Below are 22736 nucleotides of genomic sequence, written 5' to 3'. Positions count from 1 at the left end.
GATGGGAGAGAGGGGCTTCTTGGGCCTCAACGACGTCCAGACTACCTCAGCTGCGCGGGGATTATACAACCCAACCCCTTCATGCACTCTGGTGTGTACGAACTCTTGTGGTTTGATTCAGTACACATGACCCCCTGGAGGCATCCAGGAGGAGCCGTGCTTGACCCTAATAGAACTTCAGTCCATCCCAGAGATCAGAGGGTGGATCACTGTATTATTAATAATGCAAGAGATCCGTCCACAAACCACAGTGAGTCTGAAGAGCTAACTAGCTTACTAGTTTTGCTTGGGTTCCCCAGAAGCAGAGCCAGACACAGGGATCCTGGTACCTGCCAATAATTAAGGAGTTCCTTTCAGGAAAAGGGGGAGAAGGAAAGCAGTTCAGGGCAACGTAAAGTGTTAAGCCAGGAGGTGGTCTTGGCTGGACTCTGGCTACAGCCCGACCCCTCGGAGAGCTCTGGAGTGTGGATCACACCACAGGGTGGAGTCCACTTTGCAGCTTTTAAACCCCACTGTCAGTCAGTCATTGGCCGATGGCTGAGGACTGGGGGGGCACGCCTACCATCCTAGGCCAGGTCTTCTTTTCGGCGGAGGGCAAGTCTCTGGGCATCTGTGGCATCAGCAGCCAACAGTCATGGCGGCAGCCTGGTGAAGGGGATTTCGCTGGGGCACTAACTGTGTCTACTACATTTGTCATTTGGTATCGGATGATCCTTTGCAGCCCTCAAAACTCATGTGCTGTGAGATGGGAAACCCATATGACTACAATTAGACATTTGAGAGTAAAACTTCACGCAGGAAAGGCCAAGGCTGTTCCTGGCCCACTCACCAGGGCCCGTAAGGATTCCGTCTCAGCCTGCAGGCTCTGGATTTGGCAGGAAGTGTTGTGCAACTCCACCCTGAGGGCAGCAGCCAGCTTCTCTTCCTGGGTCTGGGCCCTGCGGGCCACCTCCGTCTGTTGCTGTGGAGAGGCAGGGGTGAGCAAGGGGAGCCAGGGCCTGAACCCGTCCTTCCCTCTTACCTTCTCCCGTCACCACCCCGCGGCCTCTAACGCAGAGGAAACAGCCATTTGATTTAAAAATCACTTTTTCTATCGGCACCCACACCAGCTTGTATTCCAACATTTATTTAGTTTGAACATATAATGCATGCAAATGGAATAAAATTCAAAAGATTTTCTAAAGGATATATAGTAGAAAGTCTCCTTTTCTTCCTGTACCCTAATTACTTTGTTCTCCTGTTTCTAGTTTCTCATATCTCCTTCCAGAAAAATTTCATATATTTATAAATAAATGCATATGAGCATCCCTCCTTGCTTTGGTACTTAACATATTTTTAGAAATTATTCTATAGCAGTATATATAGATCACTTACATTTTTTTAAGGGCTGCATGGTAATGCCTTGCTTGGAAGTACTATGATTATTTGGAAGTTCCCCACTGATGGACACTTAGCTTGTTTCCAGTCTTGGCCCATTATGAACAATGATGCAATCCCTCATTTTCCATACATGGGAGGATTTCTGAGGGGTAAATTCCTGTAGTGGAACTGCTGAATCAAAAACGTAGGCATTTGTGGACTTCCCTGGTGCCTCGGTAGTTAAGAATCCGCCTGCAATGCAGGGGACACAGGTTTGAGCCCTGGTCCGGGAAGATCCCACATGCCACAGAGCAACTAAGCCCGCGAGCCACAACTACTGAGCTTGCGTGCTGCAACCACTGAAGCCCGCGAGCCTAGAGCCCGTGCTCCGCAACAAGAGAAGCCACCTCAGTGAGAAGTCCACGCACCGCAGTGAAGAGTAGCCCCCGCTCGCCGCAACTAGAGAAAGCCCGTGCGCAACAACGAAGACCCAATGCAGCCCCCCTACCAAAAAAAGTAGGCATTTGTAATTTTGATAAACGTTGGGAATTTGTAACCGCCTCCAGTGCTCCAATTGCCCCACACCTTGCTCAAACAAGGAGTGAACAAACTTGACCTGATAGTCCCTGTTTCCCTGTAAAAACCCATCTGACCACACTGTGAATTTAGGGGGAAGGTCTGTGCCTTGAACCTTCTCCCCAGAGCAAGATGGACATATTCTGATTACTCCTCTTTGCTGGGGAAAAGGGAAAACACGAGAGCTCTCCCTCATTTATCTTCAGTGCAGTCTGATGATAAAATGTCTACAAGTCAGTGATGTAGAAGAAAATAAACTGCTTTCTCTCTTAAGTTACTGGCTTTCTGAATTTGCCATCTTTACCACATATGAATACTTATTTACAGAATTATGCGCAAATAGTCCAACCTAACTGACTGGCTAAGAAATCCCAAGTCAAAAGGCTCACATCTCAGTAGTAGTTCTGCCAGTTCTTGCCGTTTGGGGGCTATAAAGAGCTCAACAAAAATGTCCATTAAAGGCTTGGGAGCAGCTGAAGGAGAACATAACCCGTGGACCCTGCTATGACTGGTTGGCCCGGGGCTGTGTGTCTCTGGGCCATCATTCAGCCTCTCTGAGTTCCAGTCTCTGCCCGTAGATGACACTGAGTGGGGAACGATGATCATATGATGACTGCCTCCTGGGATCACTATGAGGCTCCCATCAGGTTATGCATATGGAGGCTTTTAGAACCTTAAAATCATGCAAATATTGGCTATATATATTTTCCATGTGTAACAAGGAATGTAGTACCCAACAAATGAGTTTGTAAAAAGCTACTATGAGTTGAATACTACTAATGATAACTAATATATTGAGCATTTTGTGCCAAATGCTCTGTTAACTGCTTTTTTTTTTTTTTGGCTGTGCTATGCAGCTTGTGGGATCTTAGGTCTCCAGTGGTGAAAGAGCAGAGTCATAACCACCGGACCACCAGGGAATTCCCTTAACTACTTTAAGTCCATATATCATTTAATCTTTACAACCCTGTGGAGCAAGTGTCATTGTTATTTCCATTTTACATGAGGAAACTGAGGCACAGAGAGATTGAGCTATTTATTCAAGATCAAATGGTCCGGACTTCCCTGGTGGCTCCGTGGTTAAGAATCCGCCTGCCAATGCAGGGGACACGGGTTCGAGCCCTGGTCCGGGAAGATCCCACATGCCGCAGAGCAACTAAGATGGTGGCACCACAATTTCTGAGCCCGGGGAAGCTAGAGCCCGTGCTCTGCAACAAGAGAAGCCACCGCAGTGAGAAGCCCACACACCGCAATGAAGAGTAGCCCCTGCTCGCTGCAACTAGAGAAAGCCCGTGTGCAGCAATGAAGACCCAACACAGCCAAAAATAAATAAATAAATAAAAATTTTTAAAGAAGGAGCATATGGCCCATGAGGGTCAGAGCTGGGATTCAAGCCCAGCAGCTGACCCCAGCGCTGTGCTCTTAACAACCAGTACTTAATGCTGCCAATTCCACCAATGCCTCTACTTAAGACCCTCCAAATTAGAGCTGTCTCCCTCAAAGTGAATGTGGATCCCTCTAAAATACCCTCATGGTTCACCAAGTCCTGTGATCAGTAGCCTGGTTTTTCTTCCTCCCTCTGGTGCCGGGGCCTGGCCAGATGGGCTGCGTGGGAGAGGGGTACCCCGGCAGACAAATGGAATCAGAGTGGCCAGGGGCAACCATGAGCTGAAGCTGGCTCCTAAAAGCTCACAAAAGCCAAGTGCTAAAGTTTCAGGAATTTTGTGAGCTGGTGCTTATGCAGCCATCATTCAAAATTAGATTATATCAAGTTACAGTCAAATAAGTTATATGAAAAAGGGTAATACATAAACACATCACTGGCTAATTATTTTGCATTTTATCATTATCTATGCTACTGAGGTAATTTACATCAATGGTACTTGTGTGGTAGAAATAACACATAATGCTGTGCTCCTGCACATCTCTTCCCAACTTTGTGCTCATTTACATCATGTTAGTAGTTTGAAATCAGCCATGGTGAGAGTATTTACACCATGGAAACTGGCAAACACTACAAATCAGAGGTTGACTTATTGTTTTGTTGATTGTCCAGATGTAAGAAAGGGATGCAGAAAATGTTAATAATGCAGATTAAACTTAAAAGTGGGTCATGTCTGTAGCTATTGCACTGGGAATGGCACAAAAATTAGAGGGACTATTCTTCCAGTATCTGAAAATTATCATGTGATTCACAAAGAAGTCACTCACAACACTGATGAATGCACTCATCCAAATATTAACCAAAATTCATAGCAGAGCTATCCTCATTCATCATTGATGTGAGTGACTATTTGCTTAATCAGATATTAATAATCAAGCATTTTTCTGTAATCTGACTTTGTGACACTATTGTTGATGACAGAATTATAAAAATGGTTGGTGGATTTCGCAAGAAATAGCAAGTCACACTGAAGTTATAGATGCAAATGGAAAAGCAAAGTATTTTATCTTAAAATGTGTCATTTCTAAAATTACATAAAGAAAACATCACTGGAAACTTTTATGTTACCTTTTAGGTAGTGTTATGAATTTGACTGGCACATAAAAACATATGTTTACATTTCCTTGCAGAGAGCAGTTGGGAAACATCCCCAGCACAGGACGGGTAAGAGCCGGGCATGAGGGGAAGTCCAGTCCCATGGAGGCACGTTTCAAAGCCTTGGTGGGCAGGTCTGGGGTAAAGCTGCTGGCCAAGGAACTGTCCCTCCTCTCGACTCAGATAATGTACTCGGTAGTTCAGTGGCACACACTGGTCTCTGGAGAGATGAATCCCCAGGTCTTAGTTTTATTGGCAAAATGCCGTACCCAAGTGTTTCCCAGATATTCTTGGACAACCAGCATGGTTTGTCATATATCTGAATACTAATTCAAACTGTTTTTATTTGAACCAATTCACCTTTTCTTTGTAAATAAATGTCTTTAAAATGTAAACTACAGTTAAGTTCTCAGATTTTAAAGTGTGTCAGCATCATCTGGGGGACCTTGTGAAAATGCAGATTCTTACTCAGGAGATCCTGAGTGGGGCCCAGGAATCCGCATTTAATGATGCCTGGTTCATGGAAGCAAAGTTCTAGATTGCTACAGAAACTGATAAAACTGTATTACTTGCCATAGATAAAAGATAACTGGAAAAAAAATCAATAAAATTAAAGCAAGCCACTGTATTATATTCTAGCAAATGTTGCTTGCCAAGCTGCTGAGTCTCAAAGCTGGCTTTCTCTTTGTTGAAAGGCAAAATTAATAAGTATAAGAGCAGTGTTAATGACGTCCCAGCACCAAATGGAAACTTTCTTGCACCATTTTTTAATTAAGATGGAAAGAGAAAAGTAAATTAATTTGATCACTGTGTGTTTCAATTTTGTTTTATATCACGTCCCAGACCTTCTCAAATCAGCTTGCCACAAATGATACTTGCCCTTCATCTGGGGACAGTTAATTGTTTTAACTCACCTAAAAGTGTTACATGTTCTTCTCCAATGGCTTTTTAGATTTATGTTTTCTCGTTATTATAATAACTCTACTTCTGTTTCCATTTCAACCCAACGCCTACAGATTTCTCCTCACAGACCAAATAGGAGGTGTGTGGTTCTAGCTCCTGAGCATGGGAAAGCAGGACTGATCTGTCACTCAGTGCCATTGCTGGGATGTGTGCTGAGGTTCAGATATGTTGGTTCCCAGGCTTGCAAACCAGCTTGAATTCTGGGCTCCACTACGCACGAGCCGAGCCACCCAGGTTTGCACTCCAGCTGTGTTTCTGGGGCAGGAAAGCATGTTGGCATTTTGAAATACGCTAAAAATTTTCAAATTAAAATTTACAAATTGGCACAGTGTTGCACATGAAGGATGGATGTGACAGACAAAGAGCAGCAGGCTGTCGAGTAAGTCAGAATGCAGAATTGGAGGGTCTCCAAATGGAGGGGAAAAGAGCCATCTCCACACCCCACCCATTTGGCTGATTAGCATTGCCATTCCCCAAAACACCCTCGGCGATTGGAAAAAATGGCCACTTTGTGGTGTGAGGGGAGAGTGAGAGTTTAGGAGGGGGCAGAATGTGGAGAGCAATGATGCTGGTGTGTTCTTAGCAGAACACATGTCCAGGCTGAGCCCTCAAGGGTGGACGTGTGCAGCCTGCCTCTCCCGGAGCAGTTGCTGCGTGGGTTCCAGCAAGTCACAAGCTCTCTGGTTTTTGCAGCTGGGGGACAGCTTTATGAGAGTATTGCTCTGCTGCAGAGCACAGCTAATGGCCTTGCTCTTAAGCTTCTCAGAGCCCACAGGATCACACAGACCTCATTATGGTCACTCTCATGGAGAAAGGGAAAGCAGTGGGCTCCTTGGGGACAAAGGGGTTCCCGATCTTGCATGATAGAGGAAGCTTATCCGCAGGGAAGGCACAGATTTGTGGTCTGGAAAGATCCTGACAGAAGTCTGGCCTAACCTTTTGGTCCCTCAAGACAAAGCCCTCCCAACCTCACACAAGATGTCACTTGTGCTCATCCTTAAAAAAGGGGATGAATCAAGGTCCGCCTGCTCCATGAGGTCTGTCTGGGTCAGAGTAGCAGTTAAGAGTGTTGATTCTATAGTCAGAACATGTGGTTTGAATCCCTGCTCTGCCATGGTCTAACTGTGATTTACCTAACCTCTCTGTGCCTCAGTTTCCTCCTGTATAAAATGGATAAAATCACAATACCTATCTCGGGTTGGGAAGGTGAAATGAGAACAGACCTGTCAAGTGCTCAGGACACTGTCAGGCGCTCTGTAAACCTCAATAAATGCACTGCTGGCCCTGCTTTCCCAGCACAGCTCACTCTGCCTGGCGTGGTCTTTCTGTCCGTTGTCTCCCACCTGCACCCCAGCCAACCTCACACTAGACTGTGTCACCTTGTGTGCAGGAACAACTTCTTACTCACCCCTCGACACCCCCGGGCACCTAACATGGTTTTTACCCCTAGAACATGCCCAACGATGTTTATTGGAGGTCTGCAACGTGTTCCAGGTGCAGGCTCGGGACTCCGGAAGAGGAAGATCTACCAGGAATGGAATTAAATCTCCTTTTCATTAGGAGGATCGGCTGTCATTATTGTAATGATTATAAGGCACTTTCCAGTCACCCAGTGTCATATAAATGTTATTTAGCTGAGGATAGATTTTGATAGGCGGCACACACACACCTGAACTACCCCAGCCAGACGTAGGATTCACTTGGGAGAAAGCTGGATGCCATCCAGTCTTCACCAGAACATGGGTCCTCCTTAGTGGGAATTAAAAAGAAGTGCATGTCTCACTCGGTGAAACATCAACATTGGCAGAAGAGCTGGCCTGGCTAGGCTGAGCCATGTCTCTCCTTGAACTTACATGAGAGCTGCTTGGCTGTTGAAGCGGCTCTCTTTAGGGTGTAGGACCAATTCCCAGTCTCGGTCAAAGCTGCCAAAGGAAACACAGGGGAGCGTGTGGCTTGGCAAACTCGTGCCCTTTTGGTCGTGAGTGAGCACACCCTGCTTATGAACGAGGTAGAAGGGGCTCAGCAAGGAGGGGTATTCTGAGGAGAAAAATAAATTCTTCATCCGCAAGTAATTACTGGAGAAGTCTAAGAGACAGCATTTTTGTTCGGGTTCATGGAGATCATCCCATTCCTAAGAAGGCTCGCCTCTGCTCTGTCCCTGCCAGGAGACTAAGTGTTGGATACGAGCCACCTTACTTTAATTTCTCAGGGATTTGGGTTGTTTTGTCTTTGCAGATCTCTTAGTTTTGAAGTAAGATCCCTACGCTTTTCCTGGGAAAGAGTTACTATTCAGAAATATCTAAGACAGCTTTGAGATCGGCAGAATCAGTGGCTGGGGATGAGCAAGAATTGAAGCCAGGGACGTTGTGTCCACAGCACCAAGCACGGGGCCCGCAGCCTGGTTTGTGGTTGACAAATGGAGTGTGAATGAGTGAGTGAAGATTCCTTGGTGGAGGGTATGAGGATGAGGTTGCAATGGTGGATGGGTGTTGACCAGTCGTGGGGTTGGAAACACAATAAAGGAGATGAGGACCTGGCGCCCCCCCGCCATGTGGCTGTGCTGGGTAGTGGGGTAAAGGACTGGCAGTGCCCCCTTGATGAGACAGTCTCTTTATTTTCCTTAGTCTGATACCCTACCTTCCTGCCCCCAGCCACACCAGCTGGGTCACACCACCGTAGCACACAGCTGTACTAACACTTCCTTACGGGCTAACAATATCTTTTGAAAGCCAGCTGGAACTACCATAAATTAAGTAAAAAGACAAGTGACAGGGAGTTCCCTGGTGTCCCAGTGGTTAGGGCTCTGAGCTTCCAATGCCAGGGCCTGGGTTCAATACCTGGTCAGGGAATTAGGATCCTGCAAACCTCGCGCTGTGGCCAAAAAAAAAAAAAAGACAAGTGACAAGCTGGGAAGATATTTGCAACTTATATCACGGAGAGAGGACTAATTTCTCTAATTTACAAAGAGCCACCACAAGCCAGTAAAAAAGAATCCCAGACCTAATAAAAATGGGCAAAAGATATGATCTGATAGTACACACAAAAGCAAATATGGATGAAATTCAGCATGTAAAAGGATGTTCCACCTTCCTCATTATATGACAAATGCAAGATAAAAGTATACTGACAAACCATTTTTTACCTATAATATTGGCAAAGATCACAAAGTGATCACAAACTGTGAGAACTCACAGTATCAATGAAGATGCAGGGAGTGGACACTCTCAAACATTTCTGATGAGAATATAAATTGTTATAACCTTTATAGAGGGTAATTTGGCAATGTTTATCAAAATTACTGATGCACATAATTTTTGCCCCAGCAATTCCATGTCTATAAATTTATCCAGCAGATAGATTTCTATATTGGGAAATGAGGGACATACAAAGTCAGTGACTAGTCTTATTTATAATAGCTAAAGATTGGAAGCCACCATTCATCAGCAGGGCACAGGTTAAAGAAACCCTGGGATACCTGTTAGCTGGAACAAGGGTTGGCAACTTTTTCTGTAAAGGGCCAGATAGTAAATGTTTTAGGCTTAGCAGGCCATAAGGTCTCTGCTGCAACTATTCAGCTCTGCTGGTGTAATGCAAATGCAGCCATAGACAATGTGTAAATGATCAGCATGGCTATGTTCCAATAAACCTTTATTTGTGAAAAACAGGCAGCAGGTCAGACTTGGCTTGTGGGCCATAGTTTGCTGCCCCCTGTGGTACAATATTGTGCAGCTAAAAAGCAATATGTTCTGAATGCTACTATTTGTGTTAAAAGAGAAAAGATATACATAGTTTCTTGTACATGCATAAAATGTCTCTGAAAGGGCACACAGGAAAAGGAAAACATTGACTGACCCTATGACAAAGACTGGGTGGCTGGGACATGGGTGCGATGACACTTTTCACGGTATATCATTTTGTACATTTTGAATTTTGAACCAAGTGAAGGTATTAGATATTAAAATGCATAAATAAAAAAAGAAATAAAAGCAAGCTGGGGCCCTTTTGCAAAACCCGCTCTGTGACGTATTTTGAGGTTCAGAAATGCTAGGTGACTCATCTTCAGTGCTTGCTGTGAGTGCACCAGGAGGAATAAACCAGTGCTTATTTCACAGAAGAGCCATTGAGATTATAGCCAACTCATCAACACACAGGGACCCCTAGATTACAGATGCTCTCAGCATTCTGCTCTCTCAAAGGAACTCTTCCAGTTGGCTATCGTGGCAGGACCATATTAAGCCGTCTTGGAGCCTAGAGCAAGTGACAGTTGAGTGCCAGAAATCCATTTAATCTAATTTCACATATCCTAGAAAATACTGAATCTTCTTGGTAAAAGCAAGCAAAGAAAAGGCATAGACACAGCAGCCCGTATAAAGTATTTGCCTTCACAGAGCAAGTTATTGTTTGTGAATACGGATGACATGGTGACATGTTATCCAAGGATTCTAGTCTCTCATGGGTAGATCTAGACCTGTGCTGTCCAGTATGGTAGACACTAGCCACATGTAGATATTTATGTAAGAAGTCATAAACATTAAATAACATTAAGAATTCAGTTTCTCAGGTGTATCAGGCACATTTCCAGCACTCAGTAACCACACGTGGCTGAGCTGCCACACTGCACAGATTACAGAACAGCCCTATCACTGTGGAGACTTCCATCAGAGGGCACTGCTCCAGCCCGTGTCTGGTGCCTCCTGCAGCTCTAAGACTATCAATAACCAGGAACCTCGCAATTCGTTTCCATCTCTTCACCTCTCTTCATTCTTAACCATCTCCACAATCTGTCATCCTGACTGTTTGAGGCATGATGGTTACAGCTCAGATAAAGTTTCTGACCACAAATACCTTAAACTGATCTGAGGGAAGTGTGACCTACTGTCAGGGCAGGGAGCATGGGAGCAATCTATTTGCTGTGGAGTTCCTGGCCCCGAGGGACTCATAGGAGCTGCCACCCACCCCCCTCCAGCTCACGCTGGTGATTGAATAAGCCTTTGGTTTCTGTGCACGTCACCCAGCTGCAGTGAACAAGGGACAGAGATTTGGCTTCTGAGAATTGAGGGGAGGGCCTCCAATCTCATCAAGGGGAAACTGAAGTGGGGTAGGTCAACCTTTCGAACCCTAAGCAGCCTGATTCAGAAACTTTGGGAGCCCTTAGCCTGCAGGGTGGCCCCGTTTCCAGGAGGACCGCACACTGTAAGGAAAAGGTCAGTTGGAAGAAACATGGGATTATATGTATCATGATGGACTGACACGGACATGGAAGACTACAACTGCGTCATATTTTTGAAAGTGTCTTTTTGGCTACCTGGAACTTCATTTTCCTGTTGATGATATGACACTTGAAATGCTTGCATTTGTGAAAGAAAAACTTAGTAGAAACAGCCTGGCTGCAGGGAAACTAGAAGCTGCTAGCTCTCTCTCCTCCTTCCTTCCCTCCCTTCCTTCCTTCCTGGTAGCAGAAAACACATCTGTGAAATGGGAATAACAAGAGTTCCTGCTTTTGAGGCTGTTGTGAGAATTGAATGAGCAGAAAGGATGTCAGAGGTCTAGCCAGCACAAATGGCCTCACATGGTTATCAGTTTTATTTTTTAATTCTAGGTCTTCTAACAATGACTGACAGATGATTTCGATGTACCCATAAGTTCTGCAAAAGTTTTAGGAAAGAAGGGCACTGAGAAATCTTAATCTAGCCGTCAGTGTACAGCATACTTGCACTCAGGATTCTCTTTTTTGTTTGTCGCTCTACAGAGTGGCAATGTCTCAGCACATGAATCCAGGAAACAGGTGAATAATAGTGACCCTCCAGTATTCCCCAAGGTGGTCTTTTTAAGGTCTGTCAGTTGCAGACTGGAGAGTGTGCTCCATGGCTAGCCAGGAGGTGTGGAGGGTGGTATGGCATGCTGCTGGAGGTTCTCGAAGTATCCCCAAATACCCTGAGTTGGGTAACCACATCAAACAGAAAAGGAAGGGTGAGACTTTAAAACACTCTGGAAATTCTCTGGACCAACCTGATCCCCCAGTCACTGAATCATGCAACCTGAGAAGCTCCAAAGACTGGACCACTGAGGTTCCCGACATCTATAACACCATGGCTGGAGAGAACCTAGTGTTATAAGCTTTTACTGATTAAGAAATAAAAAGAGTTGGCAGGAAAGTGATAGCAGATGCTGATGGCATCCACCTTGACTCCTTGGGCCATAACATGTTACTTCTCCCCAGCTTCCTTCCCACTGTCAGATTCTGCACCTCTCCCTGGGAGCTCTCTCTGAAGTCTTTGAAAGGTCACTCTGCTAGCAGATGGCAGATGACAGGGGAGAGGGTATTACTACCCCATCTTCCTCGCCTCTCTCCTCTCCTGTACTCTGTACTGTTCCCTAGGCCCCCATGGGGATGCTCCAGTCTCCCCCAGTGGGAGCTTGTTGGATAACGTGCTCTTTGTGTGTTCGCTTCTCTGCTTCCCGCAACTTCCAAAGAAACCACCTACACTTCAATATTTGTCTCAGGATCAGTTTCTGGAGGAACTTAAATGAAGACAAATTAATCAAGTCAATTAATTTTTAGCCTCTCCAGGCTGAGAGGTAATTAAATACATGTCTGTATTCTCTCTGCAAAATGTTTAGAAAGCAGTGTGTGCTAAACCATTTCACATTTGTGCTTTGCAGCCAAGAAACCTACAAGAGATGTTCAGGCTGGACAAAAGTCAGCCCCCGAGGGCATGACGGCAATTGACAAAACTATTTATTGGAGGACTTCTGGCTGTCAGCTCTGATCTCTGTTGATGATTAGAGGAATTCACTCATTCTGCAAATATTTTCTGAGCCCCGCCTCTCTGCAAGAGGCCCAGGGAGCATCGGCCAAACTGAAACAAGTACTGTCTGTTTTCTCTGAGATGCAGCTTTCAGATTACTCTATTAAAAAAACACTAATGAATCTGTTCAGAATTAATGTTTGAATGACTGTTGGGCTGGTGATGATTCTCAAGAGGGTGAGGGGTGAATAATAATGAAGTTTTTTTTTTCTTTTTCACACTATGCAGGATTAATTTCTGTTAATTATAATGCCCCTCCACCCTTTCCCAAAGAGATAATCACTATTGTGTGATGTAGACCCCAGGAGGGTTGGAACAGAAACAAGTCTGCAAATTCCTGGGCCACTGTGATTTAGCTTTGGAAGCAGAGCCAAGGAGAAGTGACAGCCTAATGCAGAGAAAAAAATCCCTGGATCAAGAGCCAGGAGAGCTGAACTGTGGTGTTCCAACCAGCTGTGCGACTCCAGGACATCAACTGCCCTCTCTGGGTCTCAGTTTCCCCACCTCTAAAATGAGGGAATGGGACTGATGGTCTCTAGGGTCATTAATTATAAATATTCATGAGTCCCCTAAGAAGCAATGGACCCAAACCATATCTATCCTTTGGTTTCACTTTCTCTTTGTGTGGTTTTGCCTCTCACTGGTTATGGGGGCTGTATTTCATGGAGTTACTAGGCACTATTTGCCGTGGAAATTGTTTGTAGTGACCTGGACCAAGGATTTGAAGGTTAGAAAGAAGAGCTTTTGAAAAGGGGTAGGGGGTGGAGAATTGGGGAGTGGAAGATGTTTTCTGGGCTGGAGAACATTGGGGGATCCAGACTTGTGAAGACCCTGAGGGGAAGTTTCCTGTTGATACTTGGGGGGTCAGGGGTTGAGGAGGGCTAGGAGAAGAAAGGTCCTCCTGGTTTTCTTTTGGGAGTTTTATCAACTCCTGTGGTTCCCAAACTTGACTGTGTATTAGAATCATCAGTGAGCTTAAAAACCATGAAGTCCCTCTCCTCCTTCTGATTTAATTGGTCTTGGGCCTGGGTGTTTTTGAAAGTGCACTGAAATAATTTTGTTTTGCAGTCAGGATTGAGACCCACTCAATGGTCCCCGAGAAATCAGGAGCAGCCCTCTTGCCTTCTTTCAAATTCTACTTTATTTTTCCCATTTCCTTCATGCTTTCCTTCCTCTTCTGCTCTTTCAATCCTCTGCCTCAGAATTCCAGAATCATGAATGGGTGGGAGAAAGGGAAGGGAAGAACAAACCCTGTGCATTCTATTTTCTGGTTAATTCCTTTCTTATTTATGAGGTTTAATAAAAGATGCTTTCCCTCCATGAATATAATTCATACTACTTAAAAAAAACTTAAGAAAAACTCGGAAACAAGAAAGAAAAAACATCACAACATGAAATGGGTCCCACACTTAAAGACAACCACTGCTAATGCTAATACCTTTATAGTTTAGAGTTTTCTTTCTGATTCTTTTTTTAAGGGAGACCTTTTCTTCACAGCTTTATTAAGGTATAATTGAAGTACAATAAACCATGTTCTGACCTTTTCTTGATGCCTAGTTTCTTTGTTTGAATGCTTTACCTACTGTGTATAGCAGGGGTTGGCAACTGCAGCCCGAAGGTCAAATCCAGCCCACCTCCTGTTTCTGTAAATAAAGTTTTATTGGAACACAGCCATGCTCACTGGTTACCTTCTGTCCGCAGCTGCTTTCACACCACAGTGGCAGAGCTGAGTATTTCAACAGAGACCATCTTGCCCAGGAAGCCTCAATATTTACTATCTTGTCCTTTACAGAACAAGTTTGCTGACCCCTGGTACATACCATTCTGTACTCTCTTTTTTTCTCCCCATTTTACCTTATTGCCTGAGCAGTTCCCATATTGCTATAAATGCTTCATAAATATCATTTCTAATAACTGCCTGATATTTTATTGCATGGTTAGGCTGTGGCTTAGTCTTTCTCCTGTTATTAAATATTTATCCTGTTTTCTTCCCAATTTTTTTCACCCTTATAATAATAAAGGCTTCAGTGGGTATCTTTGGATGTACACTTTATCTGTATTTTCAGTTATAACTTTAGGATGGGGTCTAGATTATTCAAGTGGTAGGCAGGAGCATTTTATGATTCTTGGTACATGTCATCAAATCCCTTCCTCAAAGATGTCACATGGGTTCGTGCTCCCCAACAACTCAGGAGAGCACCTACATTTCCACATGCTTGCCAGCACTATTACCATTTTAAACTTTTTCTGCATTTAGACACGTAAACAAAAAGCTTTGTTTTAAATTGCATTTCTTTTCTGTCTAACGAGATTGAAATGGTTGCTTTTCTTCTTTTGCATGTCGGCTGCTACTCATCTTTGCTTGGCCTCCTTCTGCACAGGGCAGAGTGAACATGCTGGTCCTGCCTCTTACCTTAGCTTGGAGCAAGGCTCCCGCTTCCGCCCGCTTCTTTTCCACATCTCTCTCCCAGTGAATTCTGATCGTCTCAAGGATGTCATCCAGCCCAGTGCCAATGGGAACATCCAATTGTTCCAGCTCAGACCCTGCCAGCTGTTTGTATAGCATTTTCACATCCTGAAAATGACAACATATACCTCAGTGAGTTCCAGAGGAGAAAGAAAAGACACAGAATTCTAGCCAGCCGAAGCCCAGCTCCGTGGGCAATACTTTGCTTCTCATTTTGCTGCTGCTGCCAAACATGGCGCTTCACAAAGACAGGCAAAGTCCCTGGTCCTCTTCCCAGCATGGGCGCTATATTCTCTTTTCCCCAGGATGCATTTCTTAGGCTACTCTTCACAAACCCATGCCCACCCAAAGCAAAAATCAAAATAAATAAATAACAAAATAACAACACAGAGTAAGCAATAACAGCAAGATGAAATTTATGAATTTCAGCAAGTCAGAGGGGGCGGAAAGAGATTTAAAGATAACTGCGGAGTTTTTAAAGCGTTACCTTTGGAGAGTGGTGACAAACTATGGAGCTAAGGACAGGAGGAAGTGGGCTTATTGATTCCTGGTTAGCTTACAGTTGGACAAAAGAAGGAACTTCCCAATGTGAACATGGTTAAATGGGTTTTGACTTTTTCCAACTGCAAGCACTTTTTGGATCTTGGATGTTTGGACCTTGACTGGTGTGAGGTGGTTTAGAATCACTGCAGTTCTGCAGGACACGGGACCACATCACCACAGGCGGTCCCCTTCAGTCCTGTCACTCAACGATCCGACCTAATTTCATTGAGTGTGACTAAACCACAGCCTGGGTCTACTCTTGGAGTTATTTTGTTTGTCCAGTACAGTGTTGAAAAAAAAGTCTGAACTAGAAAGCTTAGGGGATGCTCCCTCTGATTCAACACACGTCCCATCACTCACTACTGCTTGGACCTGCTGCCTCCCCATTTACGTACCGGCCTGGTCCCTGAAGCCATTTGAGTTTGAAACTCAGGGTAACCTCACCCACTACAAGAAGTTGGAAATATTTTACTGGCATTTTGCCTGCAGCCCTGGGCAAGTGACGCGGAACGTCACCTGTGTTGTGAAGCTCAGCCAGACAGATGAGTGCCCCCACCTACCTCTTCATAGCTCCTTGACAGAAAACCAAGTTCTTCTTTCAGGCTTTCTATTTGACTCTCCAGATCCTTTTTTGTCGAATTTGCTTCATCAATGACTTTGTACAGAGAGTTAATTTCCTCTTCTGCCGCCTTTCGAAACGGCTGCTCATTTTCATATCTGTAGGTAAAGGAACTCAATCAGCAGAGCTGGGTGACCCCAAAGAAAAATAATCAGATTATAAATGTGACCAACAGATCAATTATGGATACTTAGGCAATGAATGTTAAAAGTCACTGTTCCAATGGGTTTGAGGACACTGTTAATGCAATTGCTGCCTGTTGACTTACTAAAATGAAAGCGATTGCAGCCAACTTCTGATAACAGGGCACCTGGATTAATTAGGTGACATCCTCATGGGGCACTGGAAGCACAGAGCTCTAGGGAAACTTCTCCAAGAGGGCAGATCCAGGTAAGGGGACCAGTGTTGTCATCATTATGCTGATCTGTCGTCCTTTTCACCTGGGGATCCTTTAACGAACATTACTGAGAATCTGCTAAGTCCCAGGCTGTGTGCTGGTGATCCCCAAATGAAGAACGTGCATGGTTCCTCTCCCAAAAAGCCCAGGTAAAATTTCAGGACCGTGGCTGCAAACCCAAATGCCTTCAGGGACCAAGTGGGGAAAGTAGATGAGGGATGAGGGCCAGGTCTGGGCCACAGCAAGAGGTGGGGATTGACACGCGTAGGACAGCACATGTTTCACCTAAAGGGGCGCTGCTGCCCAGCCCTCCCCATCACTGCAGCGTGGGAAGGGGTATGCCCTTCTCTTGAGAAACCAGAAACCTGGATTTGCATGCGAAATACGCAAAAACACACAGGCACACATATACACGCAGACACAAGTCTGAAACTGCCCCCTCTGCATTGTTTCAATCTCTGGTTTGCACAGGGCCTTTTTTCTAACAACTACCCAACATCTTTGGCAGCTTCTCCCAGTGGCACTCCTTTCTTCCATGGCCTTCCACTCAGCCAAATTTCACACCTTCCCTTCATCCATCCACAGAAGGGAGAAATCTCACACCTCTCATTTCAGAAAGCCTCTTAAAGTCTTAGAATTTTAAAGGATTTTCGTGTTCAACTATCCAAACTCCTGCCTGGTGACAATCCCTTGATGTCATTGTTGATAGGTGATCATGCAGGCTCTGCTTCAATACTTCCAGCGACGGGGACCTCATCATCTCCCAAGGCCATCATGCCATTTTTGGACAGCTCTAACTATTGCAAATTGCTTCCTTCAAGAGCTTTAGTCTCTATTCCTGAAAGAGTCTGAGTTCCACCCACTGGAACACCCAAAGTCAGTCTAATCCTTCCACTGGCAGCCCTACAAATATTTGGAGACACTCTCTTATGTCACTCTCTTGTCCCCCATCTCCATCCCCTACACCCCTCCAAGACTTTTTGTCCTCAGGTTAAGCATTCCTACTTCCTTCCTCCATTTTTCATGTAAATGGGTTTTCATATTCATCATTATCGAGGGCAGGGACTATGACCCTTTCATTTTTGTTTTTGCAGCAGCAGGTTTAAGATATATTTTTGGAATGACTTGAAATGCTCCAATTGGTCTGTGTCCTTCTTAAAATGTGATACAGAGAATGAAATGCAAAACTCCAGATGTTACCTGATTACTTCAGGGTCTTGTGGGACTGTCTGCTCCTTTGTTTAAACCCTTTAATTCTATTCATCACGGATCCTAAGATTTGTATTGTGGGTTTTTGTTTGTATGTTTGTTCATTTCATTTTGATTAGCTGTATTTGCTGCTAACTAATATTGAGTCTCCTGCCAAGTAGACGCCCTGAACATTTTTCACAAAAGCTACTTTCAGCCCAATTTCCCTGTCCTCCTGGGTGCAACTGGTATTTGAACCCAGGAATAGGAGTTTATGTTTATCTTTCAATGTCATTGGTCCATTGTTCCAGTGTATTGGGATCAGAACCGTGATTCTGTCATTCTACTCTTCACCACCCCAACTGGCTTTGTATCATCTGCCATTTTGCCACACCTGCTTTCAAGCAGCTTGCAGTTAAAAATAGTAAATGAAGGGACTAAGGACAGAGTCCTGTGGCATACCACCAGAGACTTCCCTCAGAGTTGGATGTCTACATTTGAATCAGCACTTGGGGGCTGGTTTCTGAAGCGTTTTTCCGTGCTCTATATGTGGAATTAGATTTTCTACCCAAATTTATTCTTTTTGAAGGATTGCATTCTTATTAACATTTAGTTCTTTTGGAAACAAGTCCTATCCTTCCAGCTGAAATGGAAACCCACTCATATAACAGGGATTAGTCTCTTTTGACCCAAGCTGGAAGAATCCCCCACGTGCCTCTGGAGTCCTATTTTGCTCACCTCTTCAGGGAGCCTGGTGCCTTTCAGCACATGATCCATTCAGCATTACTGGAGGTTCTGGTCTCCTACAGACCGTTTTCTTGGCAGTCCTCCGAGGGATAACTCTGTGATATCCCCCAAGGCTGCTGTTACACTTTTAGCATTTTTTTCACTGCCTCATTTTGAATGGTGCTTCAGTTAGAACCCCTGGGTGCTCATGACACCCAGAGCTGTCTTGCCTTGACCTGCAGGCCACTCTAACACAACATTGTCTACGGCATCCCATCACTTCTGCTTGGCTGCTCCACCATCAGCTCAACTCAGCTTCCTCAAAACCAAACTAATTATCAAACCCTGAATTTTAGGTAAGCGTTCCCTCCCCAATTTTCTATTTCATTCAAAGAATCACCTTCTAAATTACCCAAGTTCAAAGTCTGGAACTTACCTTTAACCTTCTCTTTTCAGGCTGTCTATGTAGATAATTTTCAAATCCAGCCGGTTAGTTCTTCAACCCACCCCTCAAGTCTGCCCATTGCTACCATCCCAGGCAGGCCCTGAGCTACGCCTCCCGTTGTCTTCCCAGGCCTACAGCATTGCCCCCAGAGTGACTGTCCTTAACCACATGGAGTCACTCCTCTGCTCAGATGCCTTAAGTGTCATCCTCAATAATCTGATCTCAATTTACTTCCCAATCCAGACCTTGCCTCTCCATTAGTTCAAACCCTTCACTCTCATTGTTTCCTTCTCATTTGCCTGCCTGTCCTCTCCACCCTACAAAGCTTCCTTTAAAGCTAAAATCTGGTCATGATGAGCCACTGCTTGAACCCCTTCTATGGGTCTCCTCTGCTCTCAGATAATTTCAAGCCCTTTGGAATGGCTGACATGGTCCTCCAGGATCTGTCTCCCCTTCATTCACTCTATATGCCCCAGTTATCCTGGGGTGCTTGGGATTCCACTAACGCACCATGTCTTCTAATGTCCTCCCGCCTTTGCACACGTTGTCCCCTCTGCCTGGAAAGTCATGCCTACTTTATTTGCCTGTTCAACTTCTACATGAGTTTAGGACCCAAATCAGGCATCATCTCTTGTCAACACTCCCTAACCAGGCTAAATGACCCCCCTCATCTGGGCTCATCTCAGGGATGGCACATTTGCTCAGTAATCACTGTCTGTTCACCCTCTGTCTTTCCCACTAACCTGTGGGCTCACTGAGGTCAGGAACCATGCCTGATTCACTTCACTCCAAGCACCTGGCAAGGAGCCTGGCACAAAGCAGACATTCAAACATTTGTTGAATTCATTCATTCACTCATTCGATAAATATTTTTTGAGCATCTATCTTGTGCTGGCACTCTTTTAGGTGCTGGTGATACACTGGGGCACAAAATAGGCCAAGCCCCTGCTTTCAGTGAGTTTACATTCTACTCTGTTGAATGGCAGGACAAAGGTATGTATGAATGAATAAACAAATGAATGAATGAATTCATGCCAAAAGGAATAAATGAATGAATGAGTGAAAAACATTTCAGTCAGATGCTACCTTAATCACACTTAATTAAATTCTACCTTAAATTTAGTGTGAATTGTTCGATGTCTATTGGCATCTTTTTTTTTTTAATATTTATTTATCTATTTGGTTGTGCCAGGTCTTAGTTGCAGCACATGGGATCTTTAGTTGCAGCATTCAAGATCTTTTTTAGTTGTGGCATGCGGGATCTTTTAGTTGCAGCATGTGGGATCTTTTTAGTTGTGGCATGTGGGATCTTTTAGTTGCAGCATGCAGCCTCTAGTTCCCTGACCAGGGATCGAACCTGGGCCCCCTGCATTGGGAGTGTGGAGTCTTAAACACTGGACCACCAGGGAAGTCCCAGTTGGCATCTGTCTTTAATCATGCAGAGAGTTGTCAGTGGCTGGATGATGGCTGCACTTCTTTGAGCGCCTCTGACCTTGGCTACCAGTGCTGAGCAAGACGGCAACCCTGGCTGGTTGGGAGTCTCCTTGACTCCAGAGTGGCACGAATGGAGGCCTTTTAGCAGGTGGAGAAGCTTGGTCTCAAAGAAAGGAAATGACTGGGGATCTGAGGAGATGGTGGAGATTCCCTTTTTCATCACAACACCCTTCTTATTCCTAAGATAAGAATGGCCATGGGATCATGGTCTTCCCCATAGACTCCTAACTATATGCCTTTCCTCTTCATCTTTGCTAATTTAGGGAATAACAATCCCATCATCCACCCATTTGCTCAACTCCCAGGACACCTTCCCCTCAAAATATTCTCAAAATCACTGTGTTCATCCATAAAAGGGGCATCTTCATTTTGCTTCTCCATTAGGCCAGTGTTTTACAAACCCCACTCACCTACACTATTTTGCACTAAATGTGTATTTTCTGTATCATTATTTACTTTATGTTGTTCCTTAAATTCATGTACTTAAAGAGTAAATCTTAAATCAATAAACTTTAAAAGCTCTTTATATTAAATAAATTTTAAATTGCTACTATAAATGGTAGTACTATGGTGGAAAAACAGTTTCATGGGCCATAAACAGAAGGTAACTATAAAAATAAATATATGACTGGGACTTCCCTGGTGGCGCAGTGGTTAAGAATCTGCCTGCCAATGCGGGGGACACGGGTTCGATTCCCCGTCTGGGAAGATCCCACATGCCGCAGAGCAACTAAGCCCGTGCGCCACAACGACTGAGCCCTTGTGCCACAACTACTGAAGCCCATGCGCCTAGATAGAGCCTGTGCTCCGGAACAAGAGAAGCCACCGCAATGAGAAGCCCGTGCACTGCAACAAAGAGTAGTCCCTGCTCACCACAACTAGAGAAAGCCTGTGTGCAGCAACAAAGACCCATTGCAGCCAAAAATAAATAAATAAATAGATAAATTTATAAATAAGTAAATACATGACTATTAAAATTAAAACGTTTATCTTTATACCGCTTAAAACGATCTTCATCAGCCACATTATAGGAGACACTATTAGACTCCAAAGAGGTGGTTCTCGAGGCTGGATGGACATCAGGAAAGCCTGGTGAACTTGAAAAATACAGAGGCCGGGACCCACCCCCATTAATGTCTGTGGGGCTGTGCACTGGCAGTTTTAAGTGCCCAGGTAATTCTCATATGCAGCCAGGATTGAGAAGCATTGCTCCAAACCAGTAGTTCTCAAAATTTGGTCCCAGGGCCAGCAGGATGAGCATCATTGGGAACCGGTTAGAAATGTAAGCTTTAGGGCCCGCCTGAGGCCTATTGAATCTGAAACTCTGAGGGTGGGCACAGCAATCTGCGTTTTCTATCAGTCCCTCAGGTGGTTCTGATGAACACTAGGTTTTCAGACCTCTGCTCTAAGCCAGGTGACACTGGCAAAACCTCTGAGGCCGCATTACCCGAGTGGCCCAGGAGTCTGGGGCACGGAGGGACTGTCCCCTCGGCTGTGGAGCATTACCTCTCCTTAAAGTCGTCCGCGCCCGCCTGGATATTCTCTGTCTGCAGCATGAGCCGTGCGTTTTCCAGGACCGCCTCGCCCACCTAGAACGACCACACACCAAAGGACAAGGTCACTGCAGTGTCTTCCTACTTCAAACTGTGCCTCGCGCTGGGCACAGAGCCTCTGGGGCACTGAGAGCACCTTTCTCATGGCAAATATTTTTAGAATTCAAGTGTCCCTCTCTAAGAAAGGGGGGGCGAGATAGACACTAAAGCATAAAATCTGGCTGTCTTCTAAGGGCTTTTAGGGTTGGATTTTTGGAGCAAAAAGATTACTCAAGGCAGACTTGTCTGTGGCCTCTGTCACAATGATGAGCTTTTGGCTCTCCAGTGAAATTTCTGGCTCCTTAAATGAAGTTTCACTGGCTTGACTTAGTGTCTCTTAACATTTTCTGGTCATGGATGCCTTTGGGAAACTGATGAAATCTCTGGACCAGTGCTGCCCAATAGAACTTTCGGTGATGGTGGAACTGTTCTACACTGTGTGGTCCAACACAGTGGCCACACGTGGCTACCGAACGCTCAAAACGTAGCAAAGGCAACTGAAGAACTGAACATTTACTTTTATTTAATCTTAACTAATTTACATTTAAATAGCCACAGGTGGCCACAGGTGGCTCTAGAACTGGACAGTTCGGCTCTAGAATTCTGTCCACCCTCAGAACATACATGTGAACATAAACATGGTACATACAGTTCGGGGGTTTCATGGAGAAGAATGATTTTTCAAACTTGGCCCTCAGCACCCCTCAGGGTTCCCCACAGGTGGGGTTTGGGAGGATAGTCATCTTCTTAACCTGAGAAACTTCTTTTTAAAATAAATATATTTTTTACATATTGGCTTTCGGATAATCTTCAGCTTGGGATGGGGGATAAACTAACTGTTACTTTAAAATAAGGATGCAAATCTGAGGAAATTTTCTGGAGTGATAAAGATGTTCCATATCTGGATCTGGTGATTACATTGATGTATAGTAGGTAACAATTTGTTAAGCTGTACCATTAAGATTTGTGTATTTTACTATATGTAAATTATGTTTAATAAAAATACATAAAACTGAAAA

General features: G+C 44.6%; 1 protein-coding gene across 1 annotated transcript in view; it reads right to left on the bottom strand.

Moving 5' to 3' along the window:
• The window catches only part of BFSP2 (beaded filament structural protein 2), a 68998-nt gene that overhangs the window by 8223 nt on the left and 38039 nt on the right, over positions 1-22736 (bottom strand). The window contains exons 2-5 of the mRNA XM_082459334.1: positions 21632-21714; positions 15817-15973; positions 14660-14821; positions 830-961 (exon numbers count right to left, since the gene is read on the bottom strand). Of these exons, the coding sequence (XP_082315460.1) occupies positions 830-961; positions 14660-14821; positions 15817-15973; positions 21632-21714 (534 nt within the window). The remainder of the gene's footprint in view (positions 1-829; positions 962-14659; positions 14822-15816; positions 15974-21631; positions 21715-22736) is intronic.

This window comes from Balaenoptera physalus, assembly GCF_965194825.1.
Source record: "Balaenoptera physalus genome assembly, chromosome: 4".
NCBI lineage: Eukaryota > Metazoa > Chordata > Mammalia > Artiodactyla > Balaenopteridae > Balaenoptera > Balaenoptera physalus.
Note: the sequence above shows the minus strand (reverse complement) of the source record. Positions and strands in the feature narration are given on the sequence as shown.